This window comes from Ixodes scapularis, unplaced genomic scaffold (assembly GCF_016920785.2).
Source record: "Ixodes scapularis isolate PalLabHiFi unplaced genomic scaffold, ASM1692078v2 PGA_scaffold5__190_contigs__length_132052651, whole genome shotgun sequence".
NCBI lineage: Eukaryota > Metazoa > Arthropoda > Arachnida > Ixodida > Ixodidae > Ixodes > Ixodes scapularis.
In genome coordinates this window covers 59,664,596-59,687,463 of record NW_024609880.1, presented here as the reverse complement: position 1 = coordinate 59,687,463, position 22,868 = coordinate 59,664,596, and the positions used below count along the sequence as shown (strand labels likewise).

Here is a 22,868-nt window from a genome sequence, read left to right as displayed (position 1 = left end):
GGGAGAAGTTTACTGAACGTTGTACCAGCTCATACTCTAAAGGAAAATGTAGACACAACATACATATAGCAAACATTTCATGAGCCTTTTATAATTGCATGTGGGCAAATAATAAAAAGAGGGACTATTGTGGCAATTCCATGCGCTTCGAAAATTAATTGCCAATTATAATGCCAGTTCACGCTCCCAATTTTTAATATTTTCCATAAAGCACTACTGCCTGGTATTTGTAGAATGGTCAGAAACCGGCAAACAACATTGATTTCTTTTCGGTAATGGTGAACGAAATGAATTCGATCCTAAACGGTTTTTGGTTTGGGTTACGGTTTTAGCCTCTGTACTTGACTGCCGCGTAGCAGAGAGAGCGAGAAACAAGTTTACCGACAATTTATGAACATGGTGTTGATGTCACAGCCGAGTAATTTTAATATGACAACGCCTATAGAAGTCCTCCCAACGAAAGGACAATAAGTCGGGGAGCAGATAAATTTGTTGAATGACGCTGTGTTATGCGTATTTTCATTCGCTTGAAGCAGGATGTCGAGCGCCCTATTTTAACGCACCAGAAATTTAAAATTAGCTATTGTTGCGTAAGCGCCAATTGTGATAATTTAAACCAACTGTTTCCTGGAAAACATCGAATATTCACTACCAAAGACACCGATAGAAGTGACCATAATCTCCCACATTGAAATTTTACAGTATACTTAAGGGCAGAATTTGTATATTCCTTATCGAGCTTCCAAAACAGTACTCTTCAAAAAAATCACCCACAACTCGCATAAAAGAAATACATCTTTGAGTTCAATTATATTATTAATTTATTATTTCTTAGAAGTGCTTCGCAAGACCGTAGGCGAGAGGAGCTTGGTGGGCGTAGGCGAAGGGAGCAGCGTGCGCCACTGGGGCGGCGTGCACTGCGCGCACGGCAACTGGAGCAGCGTGAACGGCGTGCACGGCCACTGGGGCAGCCTTGACAACGACCGGGTGGGGACCCTCGACGGCGGTGGAGAAGAATGGAGCGTCGGCTGGGGCCGAGGTCTTGGTTCCTGGCTCGTTCGTCTCGACGGTGGGGTGGAAGCCGGTGGCGTCAGCAACGTACTTCACCACACGGCTGACTCCGAGGGCATCGACGTAGCTGTAGGAGCCGACCTTGTTGTTGAACTCGTCTCCGGTCTCCTGACGGGTCATGCGGGTACCGAACTCGTCGACGTTGTCGTAGCCGAAGCTGTATGGCTGGGGAAGGTGCTGCAATAAAAAAAATATTATACACTTGCATCAGCAATGTTATGCAGAAAACAAAAGCCAGTTTATCTATTCGATACAATATATTTTCCTTGCATTTGGCTTTATCTAAATGCGTAAATGATTGGCTGAAGCAAGGCTTCGCAGCTCAAACTTGTGGGCTGTTTTTAGCTCTCCATCTCCAGTGGAACAAAACAATATTGAAGATGAATTGGAAGTGACTAAGGTCATAAACATGTGGGAGAGTTGAAGAATCTTTTTTTTTTTTTTGAATATGTAACCGTGCGTGACAGTTTAAAGTGAATAGGCATACATTCTCAGAAATATCAATACGGTACTTCCGATGTTACCATTTAAAAGGCGGTGTTGACACCTGATTACCTAGATATTATTACTATGATCAAAATGAAGGTTCTCAAACGATCTACCGTCGTCCGAATGGACGTTCTAAATAACCTCTCATGATATCTATTGTTCGGATGTATTCCATAAAATCTTAGGTCCTTCAAGATTGCTGCAATTTCTCACTTTACTGACCTCCTCCACGACAACTCCGCAAGCCACGTAGGCGAAGAGGCAGCACCCAAGGACCTGGAAGCAAACATGACGTTGTTGTTCCAGTCAAAGCGAAGACAAATCGGCTGCTGAAAATCTCAATATCCAAGTCAGCGACTAGCGTCGATAGGCTTTCCTACCTTAGTGAACATGATGACTACTTTGCCTCTTGCTTGAGAGTGGAAACGATGGTGCAGTACAGGACAGCAAAGCCTTATATACCCGGTACAAAAATAACTTAACTTTAGACACGCCCTGTAAAGCTATCCAGTCGATAGCGTAAAAGAATCGACGAAGTAAAAAAATAGATTGCTGCGTTGATTAATTTACAGAGTGTTGAACTCGGAAAGACGGGAGAGAAAAGGAATGCGGTTAAAGAGGGCTTATTTTAATTTTCTTTTGTAGCTATTCCTGATAATGTACGCTTTGAAATGCCGTTTTGTACTAGGATGCTTTTGCGCGTGAGAACAAGAAATGCTAAAATCAGGATAATGCTTGCATTTTCAATATCATGTTCGTCAAAGTCTATATTTTTCAGCTAGGGCAGGAAAGCCACGTTTAGGGTCGAAAAAAATTCCTACATTCAATACACATAAAAATGTTTCAAGCTTACATTCATGCTAACATTCATTGCATCACAATTTCAGCTTCTGCGAAGATATTGAAACAAAATATAGTCCGGCTTTAAATTAGATTTTTGTTCATCTCTTAAAAGGTGCGAAGAATGCGATTGGTAAGAAAGCGTAACATGCATTGCATTATTGTATTTGATCAAGTTAATCAAGTTTTGAAGAATTAAAAATGATGTCGATGGTGTACAATATCTGGTTAAAAATTTCAAATACTTAACCTCATTTGTTTTATTAAGTAATACCTTATACCTCTTACAAATGAAAACAACGACTTAACACCAATTCCTTTCGACAGTACTTACTATTTTTCGAGTTAACAAACAAGGCATTAGCCTGATTTCTAACCAGCAAGTTGTGACACGCACAACCAGTGAGTTGTGACAACAATATCGCTTGAACCCCGGCCGGCCGGTTGGTCAGCGCCTTATCGTGGCATGAAGCAGCAAGTCACCGAGGCTAGGTGTGTCCCTTCTGTCACACGCGTGTACTCTCGCTGAGCTGCTCTTTAACGCTGGAATAAGGAGCAGATCTGGTGGCCGGTCGAAGTTCGCAAGACAACGTTAAAATCTGAAGAATGTCCATGTGTTATACAATATTGCCATTCTTAAATATGATTGAGATTATATTAAATCATCTCCATATTAGTTTAAATAATCGGAATCACGAAAGATCAGAGAGGTCGCAACGATTGATTAATAGCACATTTATAAAAAAATAAAAGAAAAGTACGTGTTGCAAAACCTCCTTTGCCCACAACACCAAGAAGTCGCCCGAAAAACCTTAAGAGAAAACAAAGCCCGAAAATATTTGTTTATGGATTTATTGTGGTCGTTTATAAGATAGATAACACAATATGCACTGGCAAAATGCGTAATCTTGAAACAAAAATTTCGCGGGTGTATTTTTCTTTTATATCGTCCAGTAATTTACGTAATCGATTCCAAAATTGAACGGTAAAGAGTCACGTTTATTTACACTGAAAGTTTTGTTTGTGTTCGCCATCTTTTGAGGGCACAATGATTATTGGAAGATATAAAGACAAAGACAGTCGCGACATTCTAGAATCATGTATAATTATTTCATTTTATTATTTATTCATTTAGTTATTATAATCTACAAGCTGTCAACGAAGCACCAAATAGATATAATAAAATACATAATGTTTCGCAACAATGAAAGCCTTTTTATATTTTTTTTTTTTTTCAATTTTTAAGACATCTATAGTATTTCGCGATATTTGGCGGATTAAGTCCGCACCCCTTTACTTCTACTCTGAAGCTCCATGTTTCATCTTACGGGCGCAGAAACTAAACGAATCGTGGCGCACATGTTCGCGACACACAGTGACTATCCACGAGCTGCATGAGCCACTTCCGACCGCACGGCTTTGACGAACCCGACATCATATGGATACGGGTGGCAGAAGGCGAAATCATTTCTAAGCTAAATTAATTAGGCTTGAATGTAGCGGCATAGGGTATAGTAAAAGAAACGGTGACGTTATGAAGTTTTCGAATGTTTGATTATTTGTGAAAGGTTTGACGACTCGCTTCGAGCACATCTGCCGAAGGTTACTTTTACCGATATTTTTAATAACCACGCATTCTATTCAAATTTAAATTAAAGACAACATTTTGTTAAGTCGTTCGCCGTTGCAGGAGAATGTCGAACTCGCCAGATGCTGTACGAGACGGAGCCCGTCAATGCGCTATAGACCGGCACACCACCGTTCAGTAGACAGCACGTCAATTCGTTTTCAGGCAAGAGGCATGAAAAATCCTGTTCCGCAACGCTAACTGATGCTTCGACTTTCAAGTTAAGTTTCTTTATTCGCTAGGCTAGGCATTCTAGAAAGGGCTGCGGTTCGACAGTATCCTGATCTCAACAACATGTTTCTTGTTGTTGCATAAGTACACTACCAATCTATAGATGAATTCGTTTTCAGTCGAGATGCACGAGCAAACTCTTCCCGAACGCTAATTCCTTTCGGCTTCGTAATCAAACTGCTTTTACCTGATTAAACACTATTCAACCTAAAAGGGGCAGCGGTCCTACTGTGTCTTTCATTTCGGCAACTATTCTGGCAATGTAGACATCTTGTTTGCGGATGTCACGTCACGGAGCGCGAAGAAGTCGCTCACGCTGCGAGAACTCGGTGCACGAAGAGCGCGCTCGAGTGCGAGTCTCCGGCGGCGCTCCTGTCGGTTTTATTAAACGGAACGCTAAACTTTCGCGCTCCAGAGAATGGACTTAACGCGCCCAGTGAAATCATCCCAACACATTTTCTCTACATTTGACGGATTTCTGACATATAAAAAAAATCAACCGATAAGCGAGACCCTATCCCTCGAAGTGAAACAAGGTCTGCGGGTCCTAGGCATGACTATAATTATTTTACTGAGTTAGAAAGATCTCTGCCTGGGATTTAGTTTTTACACAATCACATAAGTCAAACGAACCTATGATATCCAGTGAAGTATAAAAGGCATCGTTTGATACAACTGTGAAAACAGCAAAAGCTAATTCGTTCCATGCTAACTGTTTTTCGAGACAAAATGAAATGCAAAATTCTGCAATCTTGTGCCTAAATTCACTATTATGAACTACACAATCGTATCGATAATATGGGGAGAACATTTAATTTCACATGGGATGCCAGTCAGGAACTGAAATAAACTGTTGAAAAACTTCAAATCAAGACTTGCTCTGCGGTACTCCATTTTACTCAATTTCAAGATTGTACTTCAGCGTTTCGTACTTAACTCTCCACTTAACTGATGTATTTCTAAAACATACCTAGCGGCTTTGATTTTATAGTTTGTTTAGTTAATTTGTATGCATAGGAAGAGGGGGGGGGTTCCTTACAGTGCAGATGTATTCTACCATACGTCGCTCTCTTTTAGATAACACATACAGCGTCGCCTGTGGAAAGTTATGTATGTTTCGACGGAGTAAACCACACGATTTGGGACCAATTGCTACATTACAGTCTACATGCCTGTTCCAACACAACGAAGATGAGGTTTACATCTCACTACATATATTCTGAAATCGTTCTTAAACGAGTTTTCTTCATTAAAACAAAGTGAAAGCCGTTTACAACTCCCTGTAACGCCGAATCGGAGCGCAGCTCTTGAGGAGGAGGAGGGAAGGGTACTGAGGGGAGGGTAGACCCCTCCTCCTCCTACTTCTTCTCCTCTTCTTCCCCTCATTCTTGAATATGCTCCGGGGGGTCACCTGACCTCGGGGGGGGAGGGGGTTACGTGACCTCGGGGGGGGGGTGTCACGTGACGTCGGGGGGGAGGGGGTCACGTGACATTCAGGGGGAGATCACGTCACTTCTTGGGGAGTCACGTGACCTTGGGAGGTCACACGACCTCTGGGGGTCACGTGACCTTGGAGTGACCTCGGGGGGTCACGTGACCTCGCGGTAACGCCGACGGCGACGGCGACGGCGACGCCACTCAAAACGGAAACGGGCACCTAAGAGCTGCGCTCTAAAACAAAAAAAAAAAAACAGAAAGAACTCGTGGGTGATTGTTTTCAAGAGAAGGACATACACACGGTCTTATCTTGAATAAATATTATTCGCATTTTTCTGTACCGTATATACTTTTTGTTTTGATCTCTTCGAATGATGATGCTGTCACAATTCCATGTTAGTTCTCTACGTAATATGTAATCATACGCGAACACTCTCGTGGATGAAGTAACCGACTGAGGAATAGCGTTTACATAACTAAAGAAAATGAAAGTCCGAACACCAACCTTTTGGGACTCCTAATGTCACGTGATAAATTTAGTTTTATAAATAATTCTTAAAAAAATATAACTTGGAGCTAGTTACATTTCTTCAGTCTGGTTTCAAAAGCCACCGAGATTGCGAACGAAAAGAATCGTACCTTATTCACAAGTTTAACACTATCAAAGCGGGGATCAATAAACATCCCGGCATCATGTCTTCCATTCACGCGGCAAACATAGACGATCCTCCTGTATCTGCGTAAGCGTACACATCCCACAGGCTACAGGCCATCAACGATTTATTTTGTATAGAGGTCGTTCTAATATTTTCAACAGAAAAGGCAGCTGGTAATATATGTTTTCCCAATTGCTGTTTTTTCTTTTTTTATTGATTAAGACTTTTGTTGCGGAATTGGCGCCTTCAGCTTTCTGGCTGCCTCTCCGTTTTCGATCAGTCAAATGTTCGAGCGTTGAACCATTTTTTTCTGGCCAGGTTTACGTTGGTGGCTTATCCTTCGGGCTAGGCCGCACATAATCGGCTTTTGTGGCGATAACTGAGTTGATTCTATCTTGGGGCTCTTGAAGGAGCCAGGTGTTTCGAATTAGCATAATCCCTTGACGCCATGGGCAATGTGATGCAGCCAAGGTGTGTCAATATTTCGTCAGTTGTAACCAGTCTTGAAAAAGGTCTGTCTCAGAAAGAAACGTCGACGAACTTTACAAATGTTTCAAAAATTTCAATAACCGTCTCAAGTGTGTTTTTGTGCCGTGTATACTTTTCGTCATCCTGCTCTACTTTTTCTCAGTCTCTCTCTTTCTCTCTTATATATATATATATATATATATATATATATATATATATATATATATATATATATATATATATATATATATATCAGAGTGTCTATCAGGGTATATCACTAAACCAACATATTTTGGAACTGCGTTCCAATTCCGCATATCAAAGAAGCCTAAACGTCTGCGATTTTTTTTATTTCGGAGGTCGATGAGTTAGCCAGCTTCCGGTGGGGCTTTAGGATGACGGAAGCTTCTTTTTTGACAGATCATTGCGCCACGAAATCAATTTGTAGTTTGAAATTATGACATGTTTATTTGGAGTTCTTTTGTCAGCCCCACACTTAAGCCACGTGTCCTTTGCCCTTAAGCTTTGTGTGTGGCGCGCTCTTAGAGCGCGGACCGTATGAATGCTTCCACCTTCTTTCTTTGTGTATTATATTTCAGTTGCGACTCAGCGCTTATATATTCCGTGTTTCTTTCCTATGTATTCCTTTCCTATACGAAGAAGAAAAAAAATTTAGTTCATTGGGAAAACAAAAAAGCAGAGATATAAATGGAGCACTCACTTTCGCTAATTTCCACTGTCTTGCTGGCTAAAGTAAAATTACAAAATATCTATCCGTTTGACGACTGCTTGCATAGAAAAATCGAGCCCGCTGAGTCGACAAGGCGGCACCATTTCCCACCGTTCAGGGGCCGTGAAAAGATTGCGGCCAGCGATTTCCCGAAGCAGCCAGAGGTTCTCGACTACCGTGAAACCTTTTCTGGAGGACGCCGTTTCAAACAAAGTCTACACAGCCATCTTAGTGCAGCGAGGTTCATAACGGCTAAGCGCGCTCCCAAGCGTGCTTTATAGTGGCGAGCAGCCATTTCAAATTCCCGTCTAAAAAAACACCATCTACTGAAGCTTTACTGAGAGTGGAACGCGATTCCTAAAATGGCGAGGAAAGCGGTGCTGATGCTTCACGCTGAAATCCCAGAGCGGGTCGCGCATGCGCATGGCGACTCCGCTTCCCATAGAGCGGAGCGAGAAAGCGAAAACGGTTTACTAAAACTCTCTTGTGTGTACGAGCTTAGTGCATTAAGATAAACATCTTCGACAGAGATCTGTCAGGTTCGGTTAAATTACTAAAGTAAATGAGAGTTTTCCAACCACAGAACCGTAAAAAAGAGTCCCAAGGTGTCGAAGCCTACTTGGCTCCTTCTTCAGGGTTGGCTATAGGTCGAATGTGGCAGTCACAGCTTCAACCTCGTCGTCGTTTTTAATTAGAAAACATTATGCCCTCGCTTTAAGGAGGCGGTGTTTGGTCACTGTCTTAGTAACGTGACATAGACCTTGCGCGTGCACAGACGGTAAGGCATCTAGGGTGCTGTTGATGTTTCCCGGCGTCTGGTGGGTGCGCCAAGATTCCAAGAAAATCGTTTTTATGAAATTTGGCTTGGTGTCAATCACGTGCGCATGAGCGAAGTCAATCGGATGGTCCCGCGCTTCGCAGTGTTTAGCAACCTCGCTGTGTTCACGGTCAAAGTTCCACACGCTGTTGTGCTTGCGCATTCTTTCGTGAAATTTTATTGCCTCGCCAATGTAGGTGGCTGCGCACTCTTTGCATGGGATCTTGTATTCCACGCTCTGTGCTCTTTCTCTTGGGAGTCGGTCTTTGGGCCTTGGCATTAACCGCCCCAGTGTGGACACTGGCTCGTTGGTCGCTTGAATGCCTTCTTTTCTCAATGCGCGTTCCAGTGCTTCCCCGGTGCCTTTCACGTAAGGGACACTGATGAGTGCTGTGGGACGGGGCTACATTGCTCCTGATGGCCTCTGCCCTTGGTGGGCGCGAACTTATCGACGTCGGACACGCTAAAAAAATTGTTATGTGTAGTCATCTTTTTTAGATCAGCAATGATGATCTGCTTCCCCTCTCTTCCATCAGATTAAGACAACCAGATTGTTATTTCTCTGAAGAACAGTGTCTACACTACTGACACCTTGTGGCTCAACGGGTGGTTTGATTCAAAATAAAGGTAGCGCCGGTGTGGGTTGGTTTCCTGTATACACTGAACCTCAATACCTCTCCTGCCCCTTTCACCAGCGCATCGAAGAAAGGTAATGTGTTAACTTTCTCGCCCTCTACGATGGCCGGCTCATTTTAAGTTGAGGTGCGGCAAGAAATTACGAACTTCCGACCTTTTGAGGTAAAGGAGCAGTCGTTCACATATCATATAAACTCCTTCGGCCTGTTCGATTACTTCCATGGCAAGGTTTGCTGTTGTAACAGAGATGGAAGCCCACATTGCAGTGCCACTAAGTTGCTTAAAAAGACCACCCTTGAAACTAGAGTACGCGCTGCCGTGGCAGATCTCTACCATGCGGCACAGTTCATTTACAGTACGACAGGTTCTTGAGGCCAAGGTGCCGTCTTTCTGGAGAGCCTCTCTGGCTGCGGCGACTCCTAAGGGAACTGGGACGCTCGTGAAAAGTATCACAACGTCGAATGACACCATAGTGTCATCTTCGATAAGTCTTACTTGCGAGGAACGCTGTACAAACTGGCTGGTGTACAGTATATGCGTCGACGTGTTTCCAACAAGGCGATGGAGGCAATTCGATAGCGCCTGAGCGGAAAGGTTATGAAGTCTAAGATAGGCCATAGGGGCCTATCGTAAACTTTACAGTGTTCAGAACGCAGCGCACTTGCTGAACCGTGTGAAGCGCATGGCCATGCGATTGACCTCGTATATGCGCACGTAAATGACACCGAACTAAATTTAAAAAAAAAATCGTTTGGAATGTTCTAACATCCAATTGACGCCGGGAAACATCATCAGATCCCTAGGTGCATTACCGTCTGTGTACGCGTAATGTCTACGTCACGCTACAAGAACAGTGTACAAACCATCGCCTACTCATAAATTGGACATAATGTTTTCTAATTTGCAAAGAAGAAAAGGTTGAAGCTGTGACTGCCCCATACTAGAGTGTACTAGAAAGAATGAGGGGGAGGTTGGGGGGGTGGGGGCACCGGAGTGCTATTTTGGTACCTCCGCATGTGAAAAAAAAAAAAGAGATAATCCGAGCCACTTCGTTCGTACCGCCCTCTCGGGCGCTACTTGCGAAGTGGTTCGGATTCGCCGCTTTTGATGAAAAACGTGTTTCGTTGCAACGCCCAGCTTGACCGGCACACTGGTCAAGATTATAGAAAAATGATAGAACGCCTTACTATATTTTTACAAAACCTAAACGTCAGGCGTCACGTGCCTAAAATCACCGTGACCTGACTTGTCGTCACAACGCCATGCGACATCAGGACGACGCCTTGACGTCAACGTCGTCATCGACGCTGACAGCGTGCGTTACACGACATCAAGACTGCGTTCTGACGTCATATTGCGTTGACAACGACGACGATGTCAACGTTGACGTTGATGAGGACCACGACAACGTCACGGCGCGTCAAGAGAACGGCGTCGTTGTCAAGGCAACGGCATAAGGACGCTTGGTGTCAGTTCGGTGACGCCATTTTCGACATGACGCAACTCGACGTCACGAAGACGTTGCGACAACTTTAGGACGTCGACGTCATCGTCGGCGACGTTGCATGACTTTAAAACTTCGTCGTGACTGCGCGTCCACGTGGATGCTGGCGAAGGCGGCGACGTTATACGTCATCAAGGCTTCGTCGAGACGTTTTCGTTCACGATGACGTCAGGACGACGTTAACGTAACATCATAGCAATGTTTGACGTCGCGGGGGCGTCGACGTCAACGTCAGCATCGGCGATCACGTCCACGTCGTCCTCGATGTGGCGCGCGACGTCATGACCGCGTTAAAACGGCGACTTGACTTCGCGTAACGGTGTCGTCCTCAACGCGACGCGATGTCACGACCGCGTCACAACGCCGACTTGATGTCGCGTAACGGCGTCGTCTTCAACGTGACGTCGCGACCGCGTTACAACGGCGACTTGATGTCGCCAAACGGCGCCGTCCTCGACGCGACGCGATGTTACGACGGCCTTACAACAGCATCTTGGCGTTGCGTAACGTCGTCGACGATCACGTCGTGGCGTCGTCGTGTCGTCGTGCTCTGACGCTACCTCTAACTTTAAAATCATAAAAAAAATACAATATAGTCCCTAAGGGGCTATATTGTCCATCTTACCTTGACCTGTGTCGTTGCTTGATCGCAGCGAAGGTGGCGCTGCGATAAAAGTGGCTTGGTTCCACCTGATCGCTTTCAACATTTTGAGGTGCAACTGAAAGCATGAGCGAAGCCTACACAGAGCTCGTCCCCTTCGTACATTCTAGTACACTCTACCCATACGACCAATAGACACCCCTGAAGAAGCAACGTCACCGGAGCAAGGAGGGAAGTAGGCTTCGAAACGTCGGGTCCTCTTTTTGCGGTTTTCTTGTTGAATAATTTTCATTTACTTTGTGCGTATAGGACATTATTGGAATTCATAGAAATTTTTGAAATTATGATAAACCAGTTTTTTATCATTTTAAATAATCGGAATCACAACAGATGACAGAGATTGCAATGATTGAGCAATATCACGCCTTAGAAAAGCAAAACAAATATATATATATATATATATATATATATATATATATATATATATATATATATATATATATATATATATATATGTGTGTGAACATATTTTTGTGGCGAGAAGGCCAGGAAGTTGGCCAGAAAACCTACAGAAAAAAACACGTTTGTTAATGGGTCTACTGTGGTTGTTCATAAGATATGTAACACGATATGCGCTGGCCATATATGTAATCTTGTGACTAAATATATCAAGGGCGTGTTCGTCTTTATATCCTCCAATAATTGACGTGAACCATTCCTAAAATCAACAGTGGAGGGACACCTTCCTCTTGACTGTATATTTTGTTTTAGTTCAGCATCTTTTTACGCCGCGACAATATTTAGATGTATAGTCAATGGCACTCGCGAACTTCTACAAGCATGTATAATTTATTAATTTTATTGTTTATTTATATTTATTCAGCATTTTATAATACAGTGGGGTATGCACATACGCAAAACGAGACAAACGAAAAGCTAATAATATTCAACAGGCTATCAAGGACGCAACAAATACCTACAGAAATCCTGAGCCATGTCACTCTGTGAAGGTTGATGACAAGCGAAGCTGTTTAGCACACGACACGGACCCACCCCGAAGAGCCGAAGGAAACTAAACACGCGCCACGGTGCCGCCCCCCTCCCCCGGGGAGAGCGGAAGGAAAGGAAACTAGGCACGAAAGCGCTTGGAACTATGACAAAGCGAGGATGGTGCAAGTGTAGACATGGTCGAAGATCGACGCAGAGCGGCAAATCTTTGAGAAATCTTTATTATCTACCTGAGATTTTACTGATCTTCAAAATGGTGCTTTTTGCTAACTAATGTAATAGACCTATTGCGAAATTACCTAAGCATTAACAAAATTACAGAGAATGGTGTTCTACGCGCCGTACGTGGAGGCGTCTGGAGCAGTAACTGTTTTAAAGCAAAAGCCTAAAACAAATGACATCTTGCACGCACGTTTGTGAATGCTTTGTTTGGGTTATTTAATTCGAATCATATATACCGGGAACGTATGCGCCTGTGGCGCGTGAAGTGGTTCGGCGGTGCGAGCGTATAATGTTTAGTCACGGCACACTAAAATTGCACGGAACCCCAGCCATAAACAGCTTCGCTGTAATAATATACACGACATTTCGAGGCAATGAAGGCCATTATCTTAATATGTCCCGATATTTAAAATATATTTTAATATTTGGCGACATTGGTAGTGTTAAACCGGCGCTCCTTTACTCTACTCCGAAGCTCCAAGTTTCATACTCCGAGCACAGCAACCGCTGACCTTTAAGTAAGCTGAATCGTATTTACTTATTTATTTATTTTTTCATTCCCTCAGGTCCCAAAGGCATTATAGACGGGAGTGGACACACACATCTAATTGCACACAAAGACAAACAGTAATTAGCCAGGTAAGCATAAAATTCCAAAAACAGAACATTGTTAAAACAAAACACTGTCAACCAAAATCCAAATATTCGCAAAGTGCAGCTTTGAATCCGGCACTCTCGGCTATGCTGGTAGCAGGTGCGGGAAGGTGATTCCAGTCCAGTGATGTCATGGGTATGAAAGACTGATGAAAGCTTGAGGTGCGATACTGAGGGATGCCAACTTTATTTTGATGGTCGAAACGTGATGAGACGTATAATGGTTGTGTTAACAGATGCTGGCGAAGATTTGCATTGTGGTTGTAAATTTTATGAAATAAACATAGACGAGATATTTTTCTACGTAGAGAGAGGTCAGGCAAGCTTAAGGTAGTTTTCACTGCTGTTACGCTAGATGTGCGATGATAGTTATGTAGTATAAATCGAACAGAAGGGTTTTGAGCAGCTTCTAATGATAATGCAAGCGTTACACCGGGGTCCCAGATATTGGAAGAATACTCAAGTTTGCTGCGGACCAATGATTTGTAAAGAAGTAGTTTTAAGGACAGTGGGGGCAAGAGAGAAGTTCCTTTTTAAAAGCCCAACATGCGGTTAGCGTTTTTAAATATATACTCAATATGAATGTTCCATGAGAGTTTGTAGTGATATGAACACCAAGATATTTAAATGAGGACACGGATTCCAGTCAACAGTTCTTATATGGTACGAGGGTCAGGTGTTATTTTGACGTGATACTCTCATAGATTTGCACTTGTTAATATTGAGTTTCATATGACATTTATCACGCCAACGAGAAATACTGTCAAGGTCAGACTGGAGTGCAAGAACGTCAAAATCGTTAGCTACTTCAGAATAGATGACACAATCGTCTGCAAAGAGACCAAGTGAGGATGAAATATGCGAAGGAAGGTCATTAATATATATTAAAAACAAAAGAGGGCCGAGTACTGAACCCTGGGGAACACCAGAAATTACAGGAGAGGGGTGCGAGTTAATGCCATTAACATAAACAAATTGAGAACGGTTAGTTAAAAAGGCGTTGATCCAAGTCAAAACATGAGAGTCAATGTTCAGTTTACTGAGTTTATACAAAAGGAGCCTATGTGAAACCTTGTCAAATGCCTTAGAGAGATCTAAAAAAATTCAGTCAACCTGAGATGAACGATCGAGGCTAGCGTGAAGGTTATGCGTAAGTGTAAATAGCTGAGTTTCGCACGAGAACAGTTTTCTAAAGCCATGTTGAGCAGGAGAAGAATGTATGGGAATAAAGAAAATTAACGAGATGCGAAAAGATTATGTGCTCTAAAAGTTTGCAAGGGAAACTTGTTAAGGAAATCGGGCGATAATTACTTGGACTGGATTTGTCACTACCTTTATGTATAGGAATCACCTTCCCCACCCTCCAGTCGTCGGGAAGGCTTCCGAGTTCGAGTGATTGCCGAAATAGCTTTGTTAAGATAATAGAGGAATACATAATAGTGTTTTTTAGAAACTTCGAGTTAATAGTATCAATTCCACATGATGACGATAGCTTAAGGTTGGCGATGACGTTCACTATACCGGGACATTCTATAGCAATGGAATTCATAGCACAAATATTGTATTCATAAACATCCGGATAAGAATTAGTGGTTAAATTCGAAAATTAATTTGTGAATAATTCGTTTAGCACAGCTGCGCACTCATTCGCCGCGGCCTCGACAGCTGAGGCCGAGTGTCGCCACCGGCGGTCACTGAATCACACCACCAAATGCATGAGACTCAATGAAAAAAACGATAAAAATTGTCGTTTCCCCCGTTTCTAATTTGTTGTTGGCACTGCAACTTCTGGCTGCTTTTCGGGAAGCCCGCTAAATAGCTTGCGTACAAACATTCAAACTGATAGCCTTCGCGGTTCTTATAAATATATTGTTTGTGGCCGAGAGTGACTCCACTGGCGAAAAATGCAGTGCAGCCCAATGAGGCGAGAGTTGCCAAGAGTTACCGCAGCGTCGTTGGCGGTTTCGTTGAAGTGGGTTTAGCAGACGACAAGCTCGAAGGGATTGCTACGTGGAATTCGTTTATTCCCGGAAAGCCGCCGTCGAGATGGAACTTCTTTGTAATTCATTAACTTCTGGGCTTCCCCGAGGACGGTCGCATTGACGGCAAGTTACTTTGTTTACTCCACTACGAGAGCAAGCTTCCCAGTTCAGCCGTACGTGCCCCGGTACATTTGATTTTTTTAATTGGCGTTCTACCTTTTAATAAATGCCGACTCGATCTCCAAACACCCGCCGTCGCAGCACACCATAAAATACTCGTTCCAAGCACAGCGTACAAGCTTCAGTATCCTTACTTTTGTGCGTTTCTCCGATAGGGGCGTGTATTCCCTGGTGTCAAGCAATGGCCGCCGGTGGCTACACTGATGGGCTCCCCATCTGCGATCCAGCCTACTCCAATAGAGATCAGTGACAGCAACCAAACGGATCGTAGCGTACGAGAGCACGACACACAAAAACTATCGAAGGCCGCATGAGCCTCTTCTAACCGCACGGCTTTGACGAACCCGGCATATCTGGGATACGGGCGGCAGAAGGGGAAATTATTTCTAAGCTAAATTAATTAAAGCCTGTGTAGAGCGGCAGAGTGCAAAGTAATAAAACGGTGATATTATGAAGTTTTACGGATGTATTAACATTTCACCAAGGTTTGAAGACTCGCTTCGAGCAGATAAAGTGAAAGTTACCTTGAACGATATTTTTTATTGACCATGCATCCATGCATGCATGCAAATGACATACAACGTCTTTGAGTTCGTTTGACATCGCAGGAAATGGTCGAACTTGTCAGATGCCGCACGAGACGGAACCCGTTGATGCGCTCTGTTACGTCACGGCGTGGTGGTGGCGCGTCGGGCGCCCTTTTGGTCTGGGGCTGTGGGCAGAAGTCGCCATGGGGGACGTGTATTTCTTTGTTACTTTGGAAGAAACCGTACAAAAACCTGCCTTCTCGTCAAAACGCCCTGACTGGGGCTATACCAAGTCGAGAAAGGTTTAAAAGTTAGTTTTCATCGCGTTTTCTGCATGCTCCCCTTAGCAAAAAGAGGCCGTACTTCAAACGAAGTTGAAATATATTTAGTACGAATATTCATTTTGTATTTATTCTGTATTATTTTGGCCGCATTCGAAATACGCGCGTAATGTATTCAAAATACATTATAAATATGAATCAAAAAATATTTTAGACATACCAAAAATATTATTCCTTCACGCTCAAGATGCCATTTGTGGATTAAAAACCGGTTGCACAATTTTTTTTTATTTTCGATTTTGTCAGCAAATGGTGTCCCTGTGGTATTTGAAGGCACTACTAAATACATCTCACAAAGCCACATTAGAAACGAACACAAACACAAACACCATGACGCACTGAAGAGCTCATTCACAATTCCGTTGACTGCTCTAGAGCCTTATATAGCCTACATATTGAAGGTAATAATTTTTTCGGTGACCACCTCTGTGCTTATTAAGGTTACAAGTATTCGATCTTCTCCTCGGGAGTCTGTCAAGGGGGAAACAGTGTTTTGAAGTTCGTGGACGATATCTCTTACTAAAAGGCATTGGTACAACTAATAATTCGGCACAGTCCCTAAAACAATATCCACACAAACGGCTCATAAAATACATGTTATTGCTTCTCTGCGTAGCACCACTCAGGGCAAAGCGAATCAAGGCAGTTTCTTCACTTTAAAATACTGTAAACGACTTTATTTTCGTGAGGACCTAATTCTCGCAAAGTTGGCGAATCGCCTGCAATTCCGAAAAATAGGTCCCGCGAACAATTCCAGCAAAATGTAAAAACATTCAAATCTATATTGCGATCCCAGCGCGTCGCGAAAATTAGAATTTGCGAATTATTCCAAAACTCCAACTTTGACCTAAATCGCGAAATATTGAGCCCGCGAAAAATAAATATTTTACAGTAGTTGTTTTGCCTTTCCTTTTTAGTAGTTGACTATTTAATATGGTAGTTAATGTCACTGTATTAAAGTCACTATTCACATCACGTACAATGGTGAGTATAGACGTTCAGTGAACTAACATTGTGCTAACAAAACCACGCCAAACGTATCTGTTCACAGCACCTGCTGAAGCTTTCCAGCATCAGCAAATGTTGTGGTTGTAGTTCCCGAACCCCGCTTGTGATTGGTGTGCAAGGAACTGATCAGGTGTGTTCTTGATAGAAAAAAGGAAACAATAGCATAAACTGGGCTGATTTATTAGTGCGATGCTGCGCAATTCAATTGCCAAACTAATCAAATGTATTTAGGCGCTTCAGTGTACTCCATATCTGCTTAAAGTGAACTTCAGAAGGGGAGCTTTTAAATATTTTGGTAGTTTAAGTCACACTACCAAAGTATTGCAGTCAAAAGGTACTTAAAGTATATCACAACAGTATTTACGATTTTCAGGTATTTTAAGAGTATTCTGCACGTATTCTTGATTGCTCCATTTTTTTAGGGTTGGAGTATATTTTGCATGAAATAAATAAATATTTCAAGAAATATATGTGAAAGGTATTTTGTGCCTATTAATTTAGTATTTACATATTTCAAAACGCATGAAGGGAACTTCAAATGTAGTTTAAGTAAAGGTATTTTAAAATGATTTTTAGAAGTATATTTTAGTACAAAGTAACAAAAAAAGAAGTTTATATTTTCGGTATATTTTTCGTGTACTTAAAATTATGAACTGTATTTCAAATATACTCAAATTAGAATGTGGTATATTTCAAACGTATTAGTTTTCGCTAAGGGTCGGTTCGTTCGAAAACGGGAACAGGGGCCGTGAAAAAGAAAAAAACAGACGCCATCGGAACATGATTGCTTGGACCAGAAGCACTTTTGAATGACTGCACGGACATTTGTGGTCGTCATATTTATTTGCTTTTTACCAACATGAACGCAGGAAAACCGTCAAGTTGCACAGACCACCTGCAGACTACGTTCAGTGCGTGATCAAGTACAAACGGCCGCCTCATCGTTCGAGCTGTCGTCTGCTCGTTCAAACGACGGCGTGCCGTAGACCAAACATTGACCCGGTAATTGCGATAAGAAGTGCAGACCCCAAAAGACGTTTAAGTTTGAAGGTTGCTTTGGGTAAGTAGGCTCGGTGTGAACAGTAGATATAAGGAGATGTTGATACTTGGTTGCCAGTGGCCATCACCCACTTGTTATGCATGATTCACTCGGTCCGATTCTGCTTGCGAATTTCAGTATCATCGTCGACATCTCAGCTACGGTTCAGTCATTTGGAGCCCGAGCGACATCATGACTGAAAATAGCGAGCAGAATCTCATGATGTGAAATCAAGCTTCAGCGTCCATTCCGCGGCGTCCACAGGAATGATTCGTCGCATGTTGCATTATTCACGCCAAGTTCTGCGGTGTTACGAGCCTCGTGAGTTTCGCCGAGTCCACTTAAATAGTCAGATATTGCCAGGAAGACGTAGAGTAAACAATTTCAACGCGAAAAAGAGCTCGGGGTCTCCCACAGACGCCGACAACATCCCATTTTGATGGTTTATTTATGGGCGACGTCGAGCTTCTTGCCCACACTCCCATCCCGCACGCGTGGCGTCGGTGGCGTTCGCTAGGGGGCCTCCGGTTTGTTTGTATAGACCGACACGCGGAGCGGCTCTGTTTACCAACACGGCCGGAAGGCCGCGCATGCGCGGTAGCTATGTGGGCAAAAGCAGCCCGGCTCTCCGTGTTTTCGCCATTGCGCTCTATGGCGCTCGCTCGTTGTTGACGTTGTAGGGACGCTTGTATCTTTATTTGTGCGTCGTATTTCCTCATAACGTATGTCGTATGCTATGCCCGACTATTTGAGCTCGTTGCCCGAGCCTGAACGGTAGCGGTATCGAAACAAACTGTGCGTGAACGGCGTTGCCTACGAGGATCCGTGCGTCGTAAACAAGGCCTATAGATGCTGGACTTCCGACGTAAAGTTGCTGCCACGGAAGTGGACGGCTCAGGTCGTCGTTTATTTAGTTTTCGCCAAGTCATTTCACGCCCGACACGGTGCAGGCCTACAAGTCTCTCGAGGCCTACGATTACATCCAGTCGGTTTCCGCACTGCCGGCGGGATGAGCAGACTGTGGGTCTGCGGAAGTCTGTGTATTCATTAATTGATTAAATACACAGAGCGTCTTCAAGTCAAGGTATGATATTTTTCATACCCTCGTGACCACAAGGCATTACAACCAGTAAAGGTTTGTCCGTTCTGCAGTCTTGGCGGTAACAGGTTACAAGTAACGGCGTTACCAGGAACGCGTTACTTTTTTCAGTAACGTAGTAACTCACTCGTTACGTTTTCGACACAGTAACGGGTAACGTACCTATGTTACTATTTCAAGTAACGTAGTTACGTTAGTCGTTACTACTTCCCAAGTCTTAAAGAAATTACTCTTCAATTGTTTCCGTGTTTTAGGCGTCAAGCCATGTTTTTCTTTGCGTTTTTTCTCGTAAGTATTTAGGTGAAACCGTAAAAAAAAGATAAAGTAGTTATGTTCAGTTTCTGCTTGATATATGACCTGTATCGTCAAAACCGTAAAATGTGTTAAATCCTAATTTAAAAAAAAGTAACGCAGAAGTAACGTGCCTTACTTTTTATCGGTGGCGGTAACGCGTTCCTTATATTTTTAGATGACGTAGCTCAGTAACGCGTACCTTTTCTTTGCAAGTAACGAGTAACGTATTTCGATACTTTTTTCGGTAACTCTGCCGTTCTGTCGCCGATCCCCTTCTGCTCGGTAGCACGGGCGTAGCGAGCCTCCGACGAGCGCTTGGCCGGTGCGTTGTGCGCGAACACCGTGGGAACAAAATCCGGGTGGTCTCGATCAGACAACGGTTTCCCTGCACATAAGCAAGCCTCGGGACGGAGATTGAAATGTAAGCCGCACTTGCCTCCAAGAAAGTGTTTGCCGCACAAACGGTCGTTCGCGCGAGGCGACCATTCTTTTCGATCCACGGATATTATCCACCTTCTATGCCTTTTAGAGTCTGCCGGGTACTTGTAGAAACTCACTCCGCTGCTTTTCTTGTACATTTCGGTGCCATTAACGGCAACACAGCTTCGCAGCATGCTGAAATGCTATGACGCCCATGCGAAACGTGCGAGCTTTTGCCCACACACCCCGGCTCCGGCGCGATCGCAGCGCCGCCGCAGCTCCGTGACGTCAAGCCCGCGTGTCGGTGTATATGTATACGTGGCTTGCACATGACGTCATTTCCGATGCCCTCCAGAGAAGAGGGAAAGAGGGAGCGCCCCTCTTATCAGGATCCTCGTTTGTGCTTCCCGGATTGGCACAGGCGTCGCTATTCTCCCCCCAGAAGATTACAGAAGATTAACCTGCCACTCGAAATTCTTACAAAAGCAGCTTCCCTCTCCTCATTTATCATGCTGTTCAAAAGTATGCGATGTGACGTCAGTGCAAGGAGCATATATGTGAGACGGAGGGGGCTACGCAGGGCCTTCGATTCAACGACAAAAATTCGGCAGTCCTTCAATTAGCCGGGTCCGAAGAGGCTAAATTAAACAGCCTAAAGCTGAACGGCTTTCAAGCACAGGTACAGGAGTCGTACACTTACCTGGGAGTTGTACCGACCAACAAGCCGGAGTACTTGTCCAAGCATTATGCTCAACTCCGAGAGGCAGCCGTGCGATGTACGAATGTACTCTGAACACGTAATCTTTGGAGTTGCAGTTGATTTCTGGTGACTCGCGAACTCTGGAATGCGGTTCTGGTGCCTGGATTAACCTTCCCCAACGCGGTTCTTTGTGTCCCTGGCACAGTGCGGGAAGTCATAGAACATCGTCAACGAGAGGTCGGGAGGCAGGCTCTGGGCAGTTTCGGAATGTTGGCCACCGAAGCAGTCCAAGGACATCATGGGCGGTCGTCGCATAGGAAGCGTGAACTGGAGATACATACAGGATGAGACAGGAGGAGGCAGCTCGGTGGGCAGAAACGGCAAAGTCCAAGTCCATTCACGTACTATCGATATATGCGAAAAATTTCGGCAGAGACAATACTATACGACGACAACCTCTGCAGCCCGCTCCTCTTTGAGTTGCGCGCAGGAGGGCTGCGAACACAGGTGTATCACCGTTGCGTCGACCAGACGGTGGAATCTCCAGCACGCCGAGTCTGTGGTCTGGCGGATATGACAACGCCTATGGAAGTCCTTCCAACGAAAGCATAATAAGTCGGGGAGCAAAACAATTTGTTGAACGACGCTGTGTTATGCGTATTTTCATTCGCTTGAATCAGGATGTCGATCGCCCTATTTTAACGCACCGGAATTTTAAAATGGACTATTGTTGCTTAAGGGCCAATTGTGATAATTTAAACCAAGCGTTTCCTGGGAAACATCGGACTTATTCATCCCTAAAGACATCAATAGAAGTTACCATAATGTCCCACATTGAAATTTTACAGTATACTTAAGGCCAGAATTTGTATATTTCTTTTCGAGCTTCGCAAAACAGTGCTCTTCAAAGAAGTCACCAACAATTCGCATAAAATAAATACATCTTAGAGTTCAATTATATGATTAATTTATTATTTCTTAGAAGTGCTTTGCAAGACCGTAGGCGAGAGGAGCGTTGTGGGCGTAGTTGAAGGGATCGGCAGCGTGCACCACTGGGGCGGCCTGCACTGCGCGTACGGCAACTGGAGCAGCGTGAACGGCGTGCACGGCCACTGGAGCAGCCTTGACAACGACCGGGTGTGGACCCTCGACGGCGGTGGAGAAGAATGGAGCGTCGGCTGGGGCCGAGGTCTTGGTTCCTGGCTCGTTGGTCTCCACGGTGGGATGGAAGCCGGTGGCGTCAGCCACGTACTTCACCACACGACTGACTCCGAGGGCATCGACGTAGCTGTAGGAGCCGACCTTGTTGTTGAACTCGTCTCCGGTCTCCTGACGGGTCATGCGTGTGCCAAACTCGTCGACGTTGTCGAAGCCGAAACTGTATGGCTGGGGAAGGTGCTGCAATAAAAGAAATATATATATACACTTGCATCAGCAGAGTTTTGCAGAAACCAAAAGCCTGTTTATCTGTTCGAGACAGTATATTTTCCTTGCATTTGACTTTACCAAAATGCGTAAATGTTTGTCTAAAGCAAAGGTTAGCAGTTCAAACTCGTCGGCTGTTTTTCCCTCTCCATCTCCAGCGGAACAAAACAATAAAATTGAAGATGAATTGGAAGTAACTAAGGTCATAAAGATCTGGGATGGTTCAAATTTTTTTTGTTATGTAACCGTGCGTGACAGCTTAAAGTGAATATGCATACATTCTGAAAAATATTCATACGGTACTTCCGGTGTTACAATTGAAGAGACGGTGTTGACACCTGATTACCTAGACATGATATCTAGTGTTCTGAGGTATTTCTTAAAATCTTAGGTCTTTCAAGATTTCTACAATTTCTCACTTTACTGACCTGCTCCACAACAACTCCGCAAGCCACGTAGGCGAAGAGGCAGCACACAAGGACCTGCAAGCAAACAGTACGTTGTTATTCCAGTTAAAGCGACGACAAATCGGTTTCTAAAAATCTTAATATCCAAGTCACCTACCTTGGAGAACATGATGATTACTTTTCCTCTGGCTTTAGAGTGGAAACGATGGTGCAGTATAGGACAGTAAAGCCTTATATACTCGGTAGAAAAATTACTTCACTATAGACACGCCCTGTAAAGCCACCCAGTCAATAGCGTAAGTGAATCAACGAAAAGAAAAGAAACAGATTGCTGCTTGGATTAAATTACAGCGTGGTGAACTCGGAAAGACGGGAGAGAAAAGGAATCCGGTTAGAGAGGGGTTTATTTTTAATTTTTTTTTTGTAGCTGTTCATGTTAATGTACGATTTGAAAT

General features: G+C 43.8%; 1 protein-coding gene across 1 annotated transcript; it reads right to left on the bottom strand.

The window, feature by feature from the left end:
* Positions 1–831: 831 nt before the first annotated feature.
* Positions 832–22,582, bottom strand: LOC121838149 (cuticle protein 16.8-like). Its single transcript, XM_042294227.1, has 4 exons — positions 22,571–22,582; positions 22,435–22,488; positions 1,783–1,836; positions 832–1,248 (listed from the first exon to the last, which is right to left on the bottom strand). The coding sequence occupies exons 1-4, from the start codon at positions 22,580–22,582 to the stop codon at positions 832–834; spliced, it is 537 nt and encodes a 178-aa protein (XP_042150161.1).
* Between the last annotated feature and the right edge of the window lie 286 nt (positions 22,583–22,868).